The sequence below is a fragment of the Pangasianodon hypophthalmus genome, chromosome 6, assembly GCF_027358585.1.
Source record: "Pangasianodon hypophthalmus isolate fPanHyp1 chromosome 6, fPanHyp1.pri, whole genome shotgun sequence".
NCBI classification, from domain to species: domain Eukaryota; kingdom Metazoa; phylum Chordata; class Actinopteri; order Siluriformes; family Pangasiidae; genus Pangasianodon; species Pangasianodon hypophthalmus.
Genome location: NC_069715.1, coordinates 18,856,627 through 18,870,911, shown reverse-complemented (window position 1 = coordinate 18,870,911; position 14,285 = coordinate 18,856,627). Strand labels below are relative to the sequence as shown.

The 14,285-nt window shown below is 40.1% G+C and overlaps 2 protein-coding genes across 5 annotated transcripts in view; one reads left to right on the top strand and one right to left on the bottom strand.

Annotated features, from left to right (window-relative positions):
- The first annotated feature begins 271 nt into the window (after positions 1-271).
- Positions 272-9,758, top strand: znf710a (zinc finger protein 710a). Of its 4 annotated transcripts, none has more exons than XM_026932412.3 (5): positions 274-967; positions 2,748-4,298; positions 6,174-6,365; positions 6,563-6,737; positions 6,979-9,758. In XM_026932412.3, the coding sequence occupies exons 1-5, from the start codon at positions 923-925 to the stop codon at positions 7,140-7,142; spliced, it is 2,127 nt and encodes a 708-aa protein (XP_026788213.1). In that variant the 5' UTR covers positions 274-922; the 3' UTR covers positions 7,143-9,758. The 4 variants fall into 4 exon arrangements, with proteins under 4 accessions (XP_034161365.1, XP_034161364.1, XP_026788213.1 ...); XM_026932413.3 differs by having other exon boundaries at positions 276-967; positions 2,748-4,268; XM_034305474.2 differs by lacking the exon at positions 6,174-6,365 and having other exon boundaries at positions 272-967; positions 2,748-4,268.
- Positions 9,759-9,784: 26 nt separating this feature from the next.
- idh2 (isocitrate dehydrogenase (NADP(+)) 2) overlaps positions 9,785-14,285 on the bottom strand; it is a 51,570-nt gene continuing 47,069 nt past the window's right edge. Inside the window, exons 10-11 of the mRNA XM_026932450.3 lie at positions 10,611-10,703; positions 9,785-10,177 (exon numbers count right to left, since the gene is read on the bottom strand). Of these exons, the coding sequence (XP_026788251.1) occupies positions 10,093-10,177; positions 10,611-10,703 (178 nt within the window). The 3' untranslated portion in view covers positions 9,785-10,092. The remainder of the gene's footprint in view (positions 10,178-10,610; positions 10,704-14,285) is intronic.

Sequence of the window (14,285 nt, the reverse complement as noted above, 5' to 3'; positions counted from 1 at the left end):
CAATCCCCACCCTCCCTAGTGCACCCCTCCCTACTCTCTTTCTTTCTGTCTTATTTCTTTGACCTCATCCTTTCTTATGTTCTCGCTATCCCTCCCCCAGTTTCTTTTCCTCCTTTTTTGCTGCATTCTCTTTCTCTCACCCTCCCCCACACCTCTCTCTTTCTATTTCTCTGTCATCCCCCATACCTCTCTCACCCCCCTCCCTCTTCCTCTCATTCTCTCTCCCCTGTCTGTCTCCCTCTCTAGCTCTTTTTCCAAAATGCTTTTCTCTCTCCTTTTCTTTAGGCACTTTTTTTTCACACTAGCTTTCAGACATTGTATAACGTCCTGCAGCTTAATTATGTGAAATTTGGAAATAAACAGACAAGTGTAACTACCCACGGCTACTCTAGGAAGTACATTACACACCACTTGTTACAAAATTGTGTATATTTGTGTGTATGTTTTGATGGCTTGAAACATGATTTTTGAAGAATATGTGGCTGCTGGGAAAAGGTGTGTGTGCATGTGTGTGTCTAAAGAATAAAAGCAAGATCTTTTGTTTGTATAGGCTATTTAGAGGTATATGTTTGTTGAAGGGCCATGTAGTTTGAGTGTGTGTGTGTGTGTTTCTGTCTGTCTGTCTAAGGGAGAAAGGGAAGTAATACAAAAGTGTGTATGTATTTGTGTGCACACTGGCATGTGTGAATGAGAGAAAAAGGAAGAAAGAAGGGCACAGAGGGAAAGAGAAAGAAAGAAAAAAAAAGAATGTGTGTGTGTGTGTGTGTGTGTGTGTGCGTGAGAGAGAAAGAAAGAGAGGCCGGCACAGTCAGTTCTGATAACAGCAACAGTGGGAGGAGGAGGATGAGCAGAGGCACCACCCCTTTCTCTCCCTCAGCTATAAATAAGAGGTGGGTTTTTTGCTCCACACTTCACTTGAAGGATGAGAGCTTTGAAACACCTTAAACATCACTCCAGGAGCAATGTGGTAAGTACAGTTTTAACACACAAGCTTTAACAATGTAGGTAACTGCAGTGCAGCTTCACTTTAAAGTTTGTTAATTGCTGTCCAAAAAGTTTCACTTTTTAAAATGTTTTTTTTTTCTCTGAAAATTGGACTCTTCAGAGTGACAGGAGTATATCCTTTACTGATAAAGGATATACTCCATCTCTCCAACATACTCTTGTCAGTTTTAACTACAGTGTCTCTCTCTCTCTTCTCTCTCATTCACACTCATGCACATTCATTTATGCATCATTTGTTAATATCATGGTTTTGTTTACATTAACATTCAGTTCAGCTCTGCTCTTAGTGACAGTGCTCCTATCCTGCCTGACTGGCTCTCTTTCATTTGTCTTTCTGTCTTTTATTTCTCTGCCTTTCATTTTGCCAGTTATTTTCTCTGCTCCTTCTCTTTCCTACTCCCTCCCTTCCTGCTCTTGCTTTTTTTCTCACCCTCTATCTCTCTTTCTTTCTGTTTCAGTCTCTCACTCCCCACAACCCCTCCCACTCTGTCTCTCTCTTTATCTTTCCCTTGTACTCTGTTTCTCAGTCTCTCTTCCCCCACCATCCCCTTGCTTTTTCCTCTCACTCTTTCTCTATTTACGTCTCTCTTTATCTTTCTCCCCTTCCTCCTCTCTCTCCCTCACTCTCAATCTCTTCGTTTTCCTCTTTCACGTTTCCTCTATAAAGCCTCACTCTCCTTCTGTTTCAATTTCATTCTCTCTATTGCAATCACCAAATCATTCTATCTCTGTCTCCCCCCTCTATCTGCTTAAACATAAATAATTATGAATGACATGGTTATCAGGCCATCCAGTTTTCCTTCTTGCTGTCTGTCTCACTTCTCTCTGTTGCCTTTTCCCCATTTTTCATTCAACTGTCTTTCACATCTGTTCTTATGCAGACAAATTATTTGCATTTGCACATATTTCATATTTATCAGGGCTCATATTTATACCAATCGAGGTAACACGTTGTTAAAAATCATAATCAGCCTGAGGTGTTAACGAGCTTTTACTCTGCCCACAGAGTGTGACTGTTCTGACACTGCCATGTGCCGTGTTTACAGGTGTTTTTTGTGCTATATTCCAATAACCTCAAAGCTACTATATTAAATTATATCACCATTCACATTGCTCTGTAAGAGACCATTTGAGTGCCACATCATTAGTCTTGTTGCAGGAATGCCTTTATCCTTAGTCCTAGGTCAGGCTGTATTGTGATTTCTGATGTTTGCTGAAGTTGAACTTTATATCTAAGTTTCTTTGTAACCACAGTTGCACTAGCTTTAGTGCTAGCATGCCCTCCAACCCAACAATAGCACTGTTGGACTATAGGAAATGCTGTGTAGAGTCTACGGATGTTGGCTTCCGGGTTGGCCCTGGGCTCCAGTGTCGTGTGGTCTTTTAAAAGCCACTGAGGAAGGAAACATGGCATTTTGCATAGATCTTCACCTCCTATATTTAACACACTCTCAGTCCTTATTGAGCAGAGTTGTTTTTTGGCTGTCTATCCATGGTAAATAACATGCAAGTAAAAGTTGACATTGCATTTGACACAACATGCAAAGAAGGCTGACATTGTTTACTGGTAAAATTAAAATGTCACCTTAGTCTGTTCTCTCTCATTTTCCTTCATGTCACATTTATGCTAATGTATTGAATGCTAGTATTCTACTGTAGTGACTGTTGCCATGACTGTAGTTTACAGCCATGGGATTTACTATAATATGTTTTCTGACTGTATGTCATTTGCTGTCTTGAAGGAGGAGCAGGCAGTTCCTCTGGTGCGCTGCTACAGTGAAGTGATGGGAAATGTGGTGGACACCGGCACACAGACTGATCCAGTGGTGGTCCTGTCCCTGGCTCAAGCTGCTGTGCTGGGCCTCATATCTCAGAATGAAATCTTTGGCACCACCATCGCCCCTAATGGCTTTTACACTGGAGAGGCACGTGACTGCCCCCCTCCACCTCCAGAGGCAATGGAGTATGAGTATTCAGACCAGTTGATTGGCGCAAATGGAGACTACCTACCTGAGCCCAATGGAGAAAACAGGAGGCCACATGGACTTTTGGGGGTGGAGAAAAAGCGTTCAGGACCTCGGGGAAAGGCCAAGAGGCACCAAAGTGAAAACGATGAGGCAGTAGAAATGGCTAAGAAATCCACAGATGTACAGACTTGGGTGAAAGGAGAGCGGCCTGAATATTCAAGCCCCTGTTACTACTCAAATGTTCATTGCAATGACAGTGAGTCTGAAGTGTTGGACCTTGCCCCCCACAGACTGACGTTAAAGGAGGAGCAAAATAAAGGCAGCCCTGAGCATGCAAAGGAGTCAAACAACCAGCAGAGTGATCCAGACTCAGACACAACTTCACAGGATGCTAATCACACACAGGAAATAGAAGCAGCCAGCCAGCCTGAGGGAGGAGGCACCAAAGAAGAGGGGCCAGATGAGCAAAGAGCACTGAATCTTAAGACTCCTGACGAGGAAGTGAGTCCTGCAATGAGAGGCTACTATGAATCTAGTGTTTTGACCTACGAAGCTGCTGAGCCAGATCTGACACCAGCAGAGTATGATGATGGTGGGCAGGTGGCGACATGGGCAGATGGTGAGAATCCTGCAGCCCGCCGTGTGCAGATTGACCGTCTGGACGTCAATGTGCAAATCGACGAGTCATACTGTGTGGATGTGGGTGAAGGCCTGAAGCGCTGGAAGTGCCGGATGTGTGAGAAGTCATACACATCAAAGTACAATTTGGTGACACACATCCTGGGTCACAGTGGGGTCAAGCCACATGAGTGCTTGCACTGTGGAAAACTGTTCAAGCAACCAAGCCACCTGCAGACACATCTGCTTACACACCAAGGCACAAGGCCACATAAGTGTACTGTGTGCAAGAAGGCCTTCACACAGACCAGCCACCTCAAGCGCCATATGCTGCAGCATAGTGACATCAAACCATACAGCTGCCGCTTCTGCGGACGTGGGTTCGCCTACCCCAGCGAGTTGCGCACACATGAGGCCAAGCACGAGAATGGGCGGTGTCATATTTGCACACAATGCACCATGGAATTCCCCACCTATGCCCACCTCAGGCGGCACCAGGTCAGTCACCAGGGGCCTGCCGCCTTTCAGTGTAGTGAGTGCCACAAGAGCTTTGCCTACCGGAGCCAGCTGCAGAACCACCTAATGAAGCACCAGAACACGCGGCCCCACATTTGTTCTGAGTGTGGCTTAGAGTTTGTGCAAGTTCACCACCTGAAGCAGCACCTGCTCACACACAAGGTACTAGCACAGCAGGCCCTCAAACACAAGGTACTTTTAAGCTCAGTTCCCTCCTGAAATTCTTCTGCAATCCTACTTGTTTGGAGGGTTTTTGACCTATGCTCTTCATCATTCATTTCTTTAGTAATACAGTGAAATGTGTTGCTGGAGGAAAAGGTGAGATGATAGTAGGGAGGTAGTAAGATAGCATTTATCACAGCATGTCTGTGAGACTCAGGTTGACAAATATTTTTTCAGTTTAAGCCAAGCCCCCTAAGTCAGTCCCTGCCCTTTCACTTAGTCAGCAAATCCACTTCTCTAACTGCCATAGAGCCCTCCTTCATTTTACTCCCAGCACCAATAGGTAACTGACATTTTTCCTACTTTTCTACTTTGTGCTGTGAATATTTCTCATCATAACAGTAGTTCCCCTTTTTAATTCTTCACTTCACAGCAATTACTATATCACTTTATGACTACAGACTCTGTAAATAAATTGGGTCAAATGTAAATTGTAAGCCAAAACACTCAACTTGCACTAATTGAATAATTATTTAACTAGTCAATCCACTTATCTCAAATTTATAATGCCACAGTGTAATTAGGTTATGTGACTGTCCTATTATACTTACAGTAAGGGGCTTATATCATTCACATGTTACTGGACATTAATTAAGCCTTCATGCAAGCTCACAAGAAATACATTTGATTAAAACACATATTATAGTAGACCTTCCTGTAAGACTAGCCACCCCACACCTAATCCAAGCAAAAAAAAAAATTATAATAATCCACACATTAAAATTATATTAGTAGCCCAAAAGGAAACCATCCCCTAGGACCAATTTTATATCGCAAGATCATGGGTATTGAGCTCTAATGTTATTAACATTTATAAAGACACTCAAATAAGTAGATATAAATAGTGCAGATAGATATAATTCCTCTAAACATTTTCTTATAACCAAGATTATGAGATTGTTGAACCACACCTTCCATTGCCTGGGCACCACAAGTTCAATAACATTTGGTAGACATAAGCAGCATCTATGGAAACTGTATCCATTTCCAATATAATTCCATTACTATGTCCTTTTCCTACCCCATTTAATCTACACAATAAAGAAGAGTTGACGGTAAGTGTAGGAAGCTAATTCTACTTAACAGGAAACAAAATCAAATTGTTTTTACTTACTTGGTTGTGTCCCTTTTAAAGGGGATGATAAAGATCAACTGTAACGTGTTCTCGTGAGTTTTGCATTATAAGCCAAAACACTCAACTTGCACTAGTTGTATAATTAACTAGTCAATCCACTTACAGTTTCTCAAATTTATAATGCCACAGTGTAAGTAATTATGTGACTGTCCTATAATACTCACAGTAAGGGGATTATAGCATTCATGTGTTACTAGACATTAATTAAGTCTTCATGCAAGCTCATAAGAAATACATTTCATTAAAACACATAATATCATAGTAGAATTTCCTGTAAGATTAGCCACCCCACCTTATCCAAGCCAAAAAAAAAAAAACCCCACACAAATATGTTAGTAGCCCAAAAGGAAACCATCCCCGAGGACCAATTTTATATACAGAGATCATATGCTATTAACATTTATAAAGACATTCAAATAAGTGGTGTGCAGATAGATATAATTCCTCTAAACATTTTCTTAAAACATCATTGAGATGAGATTGTTGAACCACACCTTCCATTGCTTGGGCACCACAAATTCTAACACTTGGTAAGCAGCATCTATGGAAACCATATCCATTTCCACTATAATTCCATTACTATGTCCCTTTCCCACCTCAGTTAAACTACACATTAAAGAAGAGTCGACAGTAAGCGTAGGAAGCTAATTCTGCTAAACAAGAAACAAAAACAAATTGTTTTTACTTACTTGGTTGTGTCTCTTTTAAAGGGGATGAAAGAGTACAAATGTGACGTGTGTTCTCGTGAGTTCACCCTGTCAGCCAATCTGAAGCGGCACATGCTGATCCATACAAGTATGCGACCTTTCCAGTGCCACATCTGCTTTAAGACCTTCGTCCAGAAACAGACCCTCAAAACCCACATGATTGTCCACCTTCCCGTCAAACCCTTCAAATGCAAGGTTAGATAGGAACAACTTTGCAGGGTCTGAGTGTGTATAATTAATCATAACTACTGAATCAATGTAATTTTTTTTTTTTTTTTTTAAACTTTAGGCCTAAACTGGAGTATAGACATGATACCTTCACTGAGACACAGCTGATTTGGGTGTCCTAGACTAGAGTCATAAATGTGCTGTTTACCAATTTTGCTTTATAGGTGTGTGGGAAGTCATTTAATAGAATGTACAACCTACTTGGCCACATGCACCTTCATGCGGGTAGCAAGCCCTTCAAGTGCCCCTACTGCAGCAGCAAGTTCAACCTAAAGGGAAATCTTAGCAGGCATATGAAGGTGAAGCATGGCATTCTAGATGTCTTGCCAGATGGGCAAGGTAAGAATGCATTTGTTTATAGCTTGCTTTGACCTGTGATTTAGGGCTGCCCTTCAAATGTTATTCTGCCCTCTCGACTGATTGTTAAAAAAGGTTTAACATTAAATTTTAACATTCAATTTTAAACTTTAAATTTAGCACAAAATTGTCCACTGAACATCTAATTGTGAATGCAGCATGTACAACTGAAAGACTTGTGTAAATAGAGGTTGAGGTCTCAATAACTGTCTTGTATATTCAGATAGCCACCCTGATATGGAGGGCCAGGAGGACTTTGAGGAAGACAGCTTTGACTACAGTGAAAGAGAAAATCTGGCTAGCAACAACACACAAGACCTGGCCAAACTTTCTGAGATGGGCTATTACAACTATACGAAGGCTACTGCTTACTACGCCACAGCATAATGCACTGTGAGACACTCAAACTCACCAATGGCCTGTTTTTGTAAGCCTCAAGGTTTTAACATGGACTAATGATGAAATGGCTGCCTGGTGGTTGTGCACTGGTATTTTGATTAATCTATAAGAGGAAATCACTTATATGCCTCCAAATCATTAGAGCTTGTTAGGTTCCATTTAAAAGCAAGTGTAATGCTATATTTAGGTGTCACACAGTGGGTAATAGGCTGAGGACATCAGCTGTATATTCCTTGTGGATAATGATCTAACACGATACTCCACTTCAGAAAGAATCTTTCAAAAATAACATTTCTGAGACTAATTCAAAATTGTCGTGCAGCAGTCTATACAGAGGCACTTAAGAGACAACCCTCAACCCTCTGGAAATATCCCTGACATGTAATGTTAAACCATCAAAGCTTATACAAAAACATTAAAGATAAGGTAGAATAATAAATTGGATTTAACATAACATAATAAAGTGATGAACAAAATGGTTTAGGAAAATCTTTACCATCATAAAAATGGTAGGATCTGGTTAACTAGCTTGTTCACTTCTAGTAAATCATTTGTCACATGTAAACCCAAATGGGATTTTAAGAGGAGGCTTGATGTCCACCTAATTATTTAACAACAGCCAAACCTGTCAAAATAAACTAGAATTATCAATACTATTTTGTTCAGTATTATCATTAGCTAAATTAGCTAGCCATTTTAGCATATAGATTACGTGTCTAAAAGTTTCTAGGTACTGGTACCACATCATTCTTAAATATTGGATGTGATGAGTCCAAAGAAATGGGGCGTATTTAGTGGCATTGCTAACTGATACACAATGCTCCATGGTTCAGATTTTTAGGGAATTTCTGATTTCTGAACATATGTGGTGTTGAAAAAAATTCTCAATTTATATAAACAGAATCAGGAGAAAGATGAGTTACTTAAAAATGTTTTCAGGGTAGGGGTGTGCGATATGACAAAAATGTCACATCACGATTATGTCTACAATACACAATATGCATCACGATGTGGGTTTGCTCACAAACTGCCAGCAATACAGTAGTGTTGCATTAAAAATGGTCATAATTTTTTTTATTTATTTTATTAATTTTTGTATTATTTCATTTTTTTGTTTTCATTTTAATAATATTTAACACTCAAATAGAAACCATTTAAAACTCTATAGCACTCCCAAGTGGTGCAATAGAAGCGTGTTTACCCTGTCAGCTGGAGATTGAGAGTTCGAATCCTGACGATGCCACAGCCATCCTTGGCCGGGAGAGCAAAACTGGCCATGCTCAGAGAGGAAGGGGTGGCATTCTCTCTCTCTCTCTCCCCTATCAATCACAGTGACACTAGCCAAACAGTTTTAACAGATGTGGTCAGCTGGCTTCATGTGCCTCGGAGCACATGTGCCTTAGAGCAACTTTAATGAACTTAACATTTTACAATTTTAAAGATGAAGTACAAAATTTTACACGCATCAGCTGTATTCATCAGTTTGTAATTATTTAAAAATATATATTTTTAAAAGATTTATAAAAAAGATCACAATATCACAGAAAAGTGTATTGTGGCATAATTTATCACAGTATGGATATTATATTGTCATTTCTCCCAAGGGATTTACTGCCATTGTAACTTATTTACTATAAAAACACATTGGTAATCTGTAGCTGAGTAGCAACCTGTCTTTCGTGTTAGGAGCTACTACCAAAAGCAGACAAGGTGCAAAATCTTGTTTGTTTGGCTTCTAACTGTGTGGTACAACTTGATTTATGATGTCATAAATGAAGAACATAAAACTTTTGACGAGTCAGTTGACCATATGTGAGGAACACTTGACTGTAAACTGCCATCCAGGTCCCATTCCAGACACAGTTTAGTATCATACCTTTATGGCATATTTGAGCCATTTTTATTTTGTGCAATGTTATTTTCGTGGGACGCTCATCAACATACTTTTCATGTTCCATATTTGGAAAGCACTGTACAACTTTTAGTCTGGAATTATATATGGGGTGAAAAAATGGTAGCTAATCCCAGATTACATGGTTCTTACCGCATTTGTTCATCTGACCATACAAGGGAACGTTAAGAGGCCCAGGAAAAACATCAAACCATTATTCCTAAGGCTACCTTTGGTTTCTAGGGCTGAATGTGAAGACCATGCCCCAAAGAACTTTATTATAACTATATTAACTGTCCCTGTACAACACTGTGTGCCATCCACCTTTCCCATATGAAGCTCTACAGTGATAAATTACAGTCTGCAGACGTGTGGCAGGACCATAGATGCAAGACAGAATGATTGTAAAGTTAAGCAGGAACAGAATAATTTTGCAGAATAATTTTCTCATTTACACCCATTGAACAGCCACCTGGACAATGCTACATGTTAATACAGCACAAAATAGTCCAGAATGGACATTTCTACTGTTTTAAATGGTGTCCTTAAGGCTTGAGGTTTCCTGTCATGCTAAGCAGGGCAAGTCTTGTTTAAGTTTTGTATAAGCTTTGATTTTGTTTGCACATCATTGTGAATATGCTGTTGATAAAGTTCTATGTTAAATGTTGTGCTCTGGACAACACTGTATATTAATAAATTTACCTTTAAAACTGCCATGTTTATAAATAGTACAAAAAGAGAAGACAAAACGAATTTATTAGAAGGTTTCCAAAATGGCCATTCACCTTTGTTTCCAGGTTTAATACAGTATTACATACAGTACTTCATATTTAAAAACTAAAACCTTGCGGGTATAAGGACAGTTTGGAATTGGAGTGGACTGATGACACTTACAGTTTAGCTAACACTAGCCAACAGCACTGCTGCAGAAAAAAAACATAGGTTTCTTTTCAACTTTTCCCTTCAGCAATAATGGTTATGGTTACAATGACATTTAAGTTAAATGAGGTACAAAAAGGAAAAGATGTGCTTCAGTGTCCTCCTCCTTCATTTACCCAGAGCTTTGTCCAGGTTGGTCTTGATTGCATCTAGGAAGTCCGTGGTGTTGACATAGTGCTCATTAAGCTTGACACTGTAGTCAAAAAATTAACACAAGTTACATACAAGTAAAGAGAAAATACTGAGAAATAAGTTATTAAATAATAAGTTATTTTTACTGATTTCAGGCTACTGAGAGAACCTGCAGTAGTTACTAAAGTTATGGCACAACAAATATAAGAAAAAAATCAACATGCTTAAATATCACTTAAACCTTTTTTTTTTTGCTAAATGTAACAGTAAACCAGTCTGTATTCAAATTGAGAGCTGCCAAGTAAACATCTAGTAAATCTGCAACACGAATTAGTTTCCAAATTGGATAAATGTGTGTACCACGTGAAGTCTCATCATAAGCACATACTCCAAAATGCCTTGGTAAGAGTAATTAGCTGTTGTATGACTTTGCAGAAGGAAGCAACTCAGTTTGATGAATTTTTATGGACTATATATGGAAACAGATGAATTACTTTGAGAGCCCATGAATGCAGCCTGCCAGATCCTTGGTCATGACACCATTCTCCACAGTGTCCACACACACTCGTTCCAGAGTCTGAGAAAACCTGGGGATAGCAAGGCATTTACAGAATTCACATTCAAATGTCAAAACTGCTTAAAGACACTGCCTGTGTAATAGGTGATACTGGGTCATGCTCAAAGTATGCACTGGGATTGCAATCCCACAGGACCCAACAAAAACAGTCATGGGTGCAGGCAGTCAGATATGAATCTCACGGGACAAAGAAAGGCATGTTCATTAACATACTGGGTACTAGCATGGGTGCTCGTGAGAGTTTTAAATTAAAATTTAATTTAAACCAAAGTTCATTAGAAAATGTCACAGCCAGGTGCAAACAGAGCTATAGGTGGGTGGGATTGGACAAACTTTGTTCAGATTTGGGTGGGATTGGTTGGAATTCCTTTGGGAGCAGATGGGAACGGGATTAAAAAAAAAAGGAGCACAGCCCTAGCACATGCTGAAAGTAAACAAAACTAAGAGCTACTGCAATGGACTAAAACCTGTATGGGGTTTTAAAAATAGAACTCAGGAGTTTTAAATAGCTTGTCAGTGAACAAAACGTTTCTGATATGTTAGTAGTTGCTGAAGCAAGAGTTGATTCTGCCATCACAATAGATGACAACAGCATCTTAATTTTGTACTTTACGTAGCCATAACTGACTCACAATTATGTATTGGTAGGCATTTTAAAAATAAAAAAAAAATAAAAATAAAAATAAAAAAAAGACATCTGTATTCAATCATACAATTAAAAAGATGCTTCTGGAGAACAGTTTTTGAATAACTCATTGCCCTTTGCATGTTTTAATAACCTCCACATACTCCTCTGCACCAAAGATTCTCTGTAAATTCTCGCTCATGCAAAAGATCATGCTTTGGATGTTGTATGCTGACTAGTTACTTCACCTCTTCAACTCTGTGGTTACAATTCTATGATCTTGGTATCTCTGATCATAAGGTTAAAATAAAAATAACTGTTTAATTTGTCTATTCCTTCTCACTAACAGACATCCAACATACTGTAATATCAATTTCAGGAAAGGTTTAAGCCTTCTCGCCTTGAACATGTTTGAGCAGTTTCCCCATCCCTGAGACCCCCCCCCCCCCCAGTGCTCATCTTTGAGTTAAAGTATCAAAACACCAAATGCAAACGTTCTACATCTCTTCATCCCTGCCAGTGTGGATTTCTGCTCTTGCTGGGGAGAAAACTGAAATCCATGAGCGCTCACCACACCAGAATCTCTCAAAACTAACACCACTTGTAATGCTAGGCCTCAGACTCTCATCATCAAGCTGCTGTGCTTGTAGTCTTCGAGACCTTGCAAGAGGGCTTTCCCACATGGAGCTCTACCATGATAAACTGCAGTCTGCAGATGTGTGGCAGGACCATAGACGCATAGATAATTTTCTCATTCACACCCACTGAATAGCCACCTGGACAATGCTACATCATTTTCGTAGTCCAGAATGGACATTTCTACTGTTTTAAATGCCATTAAGGCTTTGAAGTATCCTGCATTACTAAGCAGGTGAAGTCTTACTTATGTTTTGTATAAGCTTTGATTTTGTTTCACATCATTGTGAATATGCTGTTGATAAAAGTTCTATGTTAAATGTTGCGCTCTGTACAACACTGTATAATAATAAAATATACCTTTAAAACTGCATGTTTATAACTTAGTACAAAAGGAGAAGATAAAACAAATTTATTAGATTTCCAAAATGGCCTTTCACCTTTGTTTCAAGGTTTAATACAGTACTTACTGTAGTAATAAAAAACTAAAACCTATAAGGAGAGCTGGGAAATGGAATGGACTAATGACACATTTAAGACCCTGCAAGAGGCTGGAAAGTTTGAGAATACACTATATTACCAAAAATATTCGGTCACCTGCCTTGACTCACATATGAACTTAAGTGCCATCCCATTCCTAACCCATAGGGTTCAATATGATGTCGGTCCACCTTTTGCAGCTATTACAGCTTCAACTCTTCTGGGAAGGCTGTCCACAAGGTTGAGGAGTGTGTTTCTAGGAATTTTTGACCATTCTTCCAAAAGCGCATTGGTGAGGTCACACACTGATGTTGGTCGAGAAGGCCTGGCTCTCAGTCTCCGCTCTAATTCATCCCAAAGGTGTTCTGTCGGGTTCAGGTCAGGACTCTGTGCAGGCCAGTCAAGTTCATCCACACCAGACTCTGTCATCCATGTCTTTATGGACCTTGCTTTGTGCACTGGTGCACAGTCATGTTGGAAGAGGAAGGGGCCCGCTCCAAACTGTTCCCACAAGGTTGGGAGCATGGAATTGTCCAAAATGTTTTGGTATCCTGAAGCATTCAAAGTTCCTTTCACTGGAACTAAGGGGCCAAGCCCAACTCCTGAAAAACAACCCCACACCATAATTCCTCCTCCACCAAATTTCACACTCGGCACAATGCAGTCCGAAATGTACCGTTCTCCTGGCAACCTCCAAACCCAGACTCGTCCATCAGATTGCCAGATGGAAAAGCGTGATTCATCACTCCAGAGAACGCGTCTCCACTGCTCTAGAGTCCAGTGGCGGCGTGCTTTACACCACTGCATCCGACGCTTTGCATTGCACTTGGTGATGTGTGGCTTGGATGCAGCTGCTCCGCCATGGAAACCCTATCCATGAAGCTCTCTGCGTACTGTACTTGGGCTAATCTGAAGGTCACATGAAGTTTGGAGCTCTGTAGCAATTGACTGTGAAGAAAGTCGACGACCTCTTTGCACTATGCGCTTCAGCATCCGCTGACCCCTCTCCGTCAGTTTATGTGGCCTACCACTTCGTGGCTGAGTTGCTGTTGTTCCCAAACTCTTCCATTTTGTTATGATAAAGCTGACAGTTGACTGTGGAATATTTAGGAGCGAGGAAATTTCACGACTGGATTTGTTGCACAGGTGGCATCCTATGACAGTTCCACGCTGGAATTCACTGAGCTCCTGAGAGCGGCCCATTCTTTCACAAATGTTTGTAAAAACAGTCTGCATGCCTAAGTGCTTGATTTTATACACCTGTGGCCAGGCCAAGTGATTAGGACACCTGATTCTGATCATTTGGATGGGTGACCGAATACTTTTGGTAATATAGTGTATGTAAGAGCTGACCCATGGAGCAGAGCACTGCAGCATGGAGACTCCACTGGAGGCTTAGGCTTTCATCAATATGTATTAAGTCCCTGTTAAGTCTGGTCTGGAACAGAAGGAGTGCTGCTGATATGGTGGTAGGATGGAACTATTGTTTACTTTTTAAATCTTATTGTTATTGTTCACTTGGCTAGTTTATACAGCATTTGCCATATAATTATAAAATAGGATATAGAACAAGTAGCAATATGTTGTGGAGGGATGGCACACCCAATACATGCAAAAAGTGCCTCCAGAGAGTATTCATCTTCCAATAATTGCAAACAAAATGAACAGCAATTTTCAGGTCATGCCACTGATTTTCAATTGGATTCAAGTCTGGTTTTTGATGGTCAATCGAAAACACAAACCTCATTTTTTCAAGCCATTTCTTTGTATTTTTAGTATAGTACATTCGCTCATTGTCTTTTTGAAACATATATTTTTGCCCTAAATGCTGATGTCTGGCTGACTGGAACA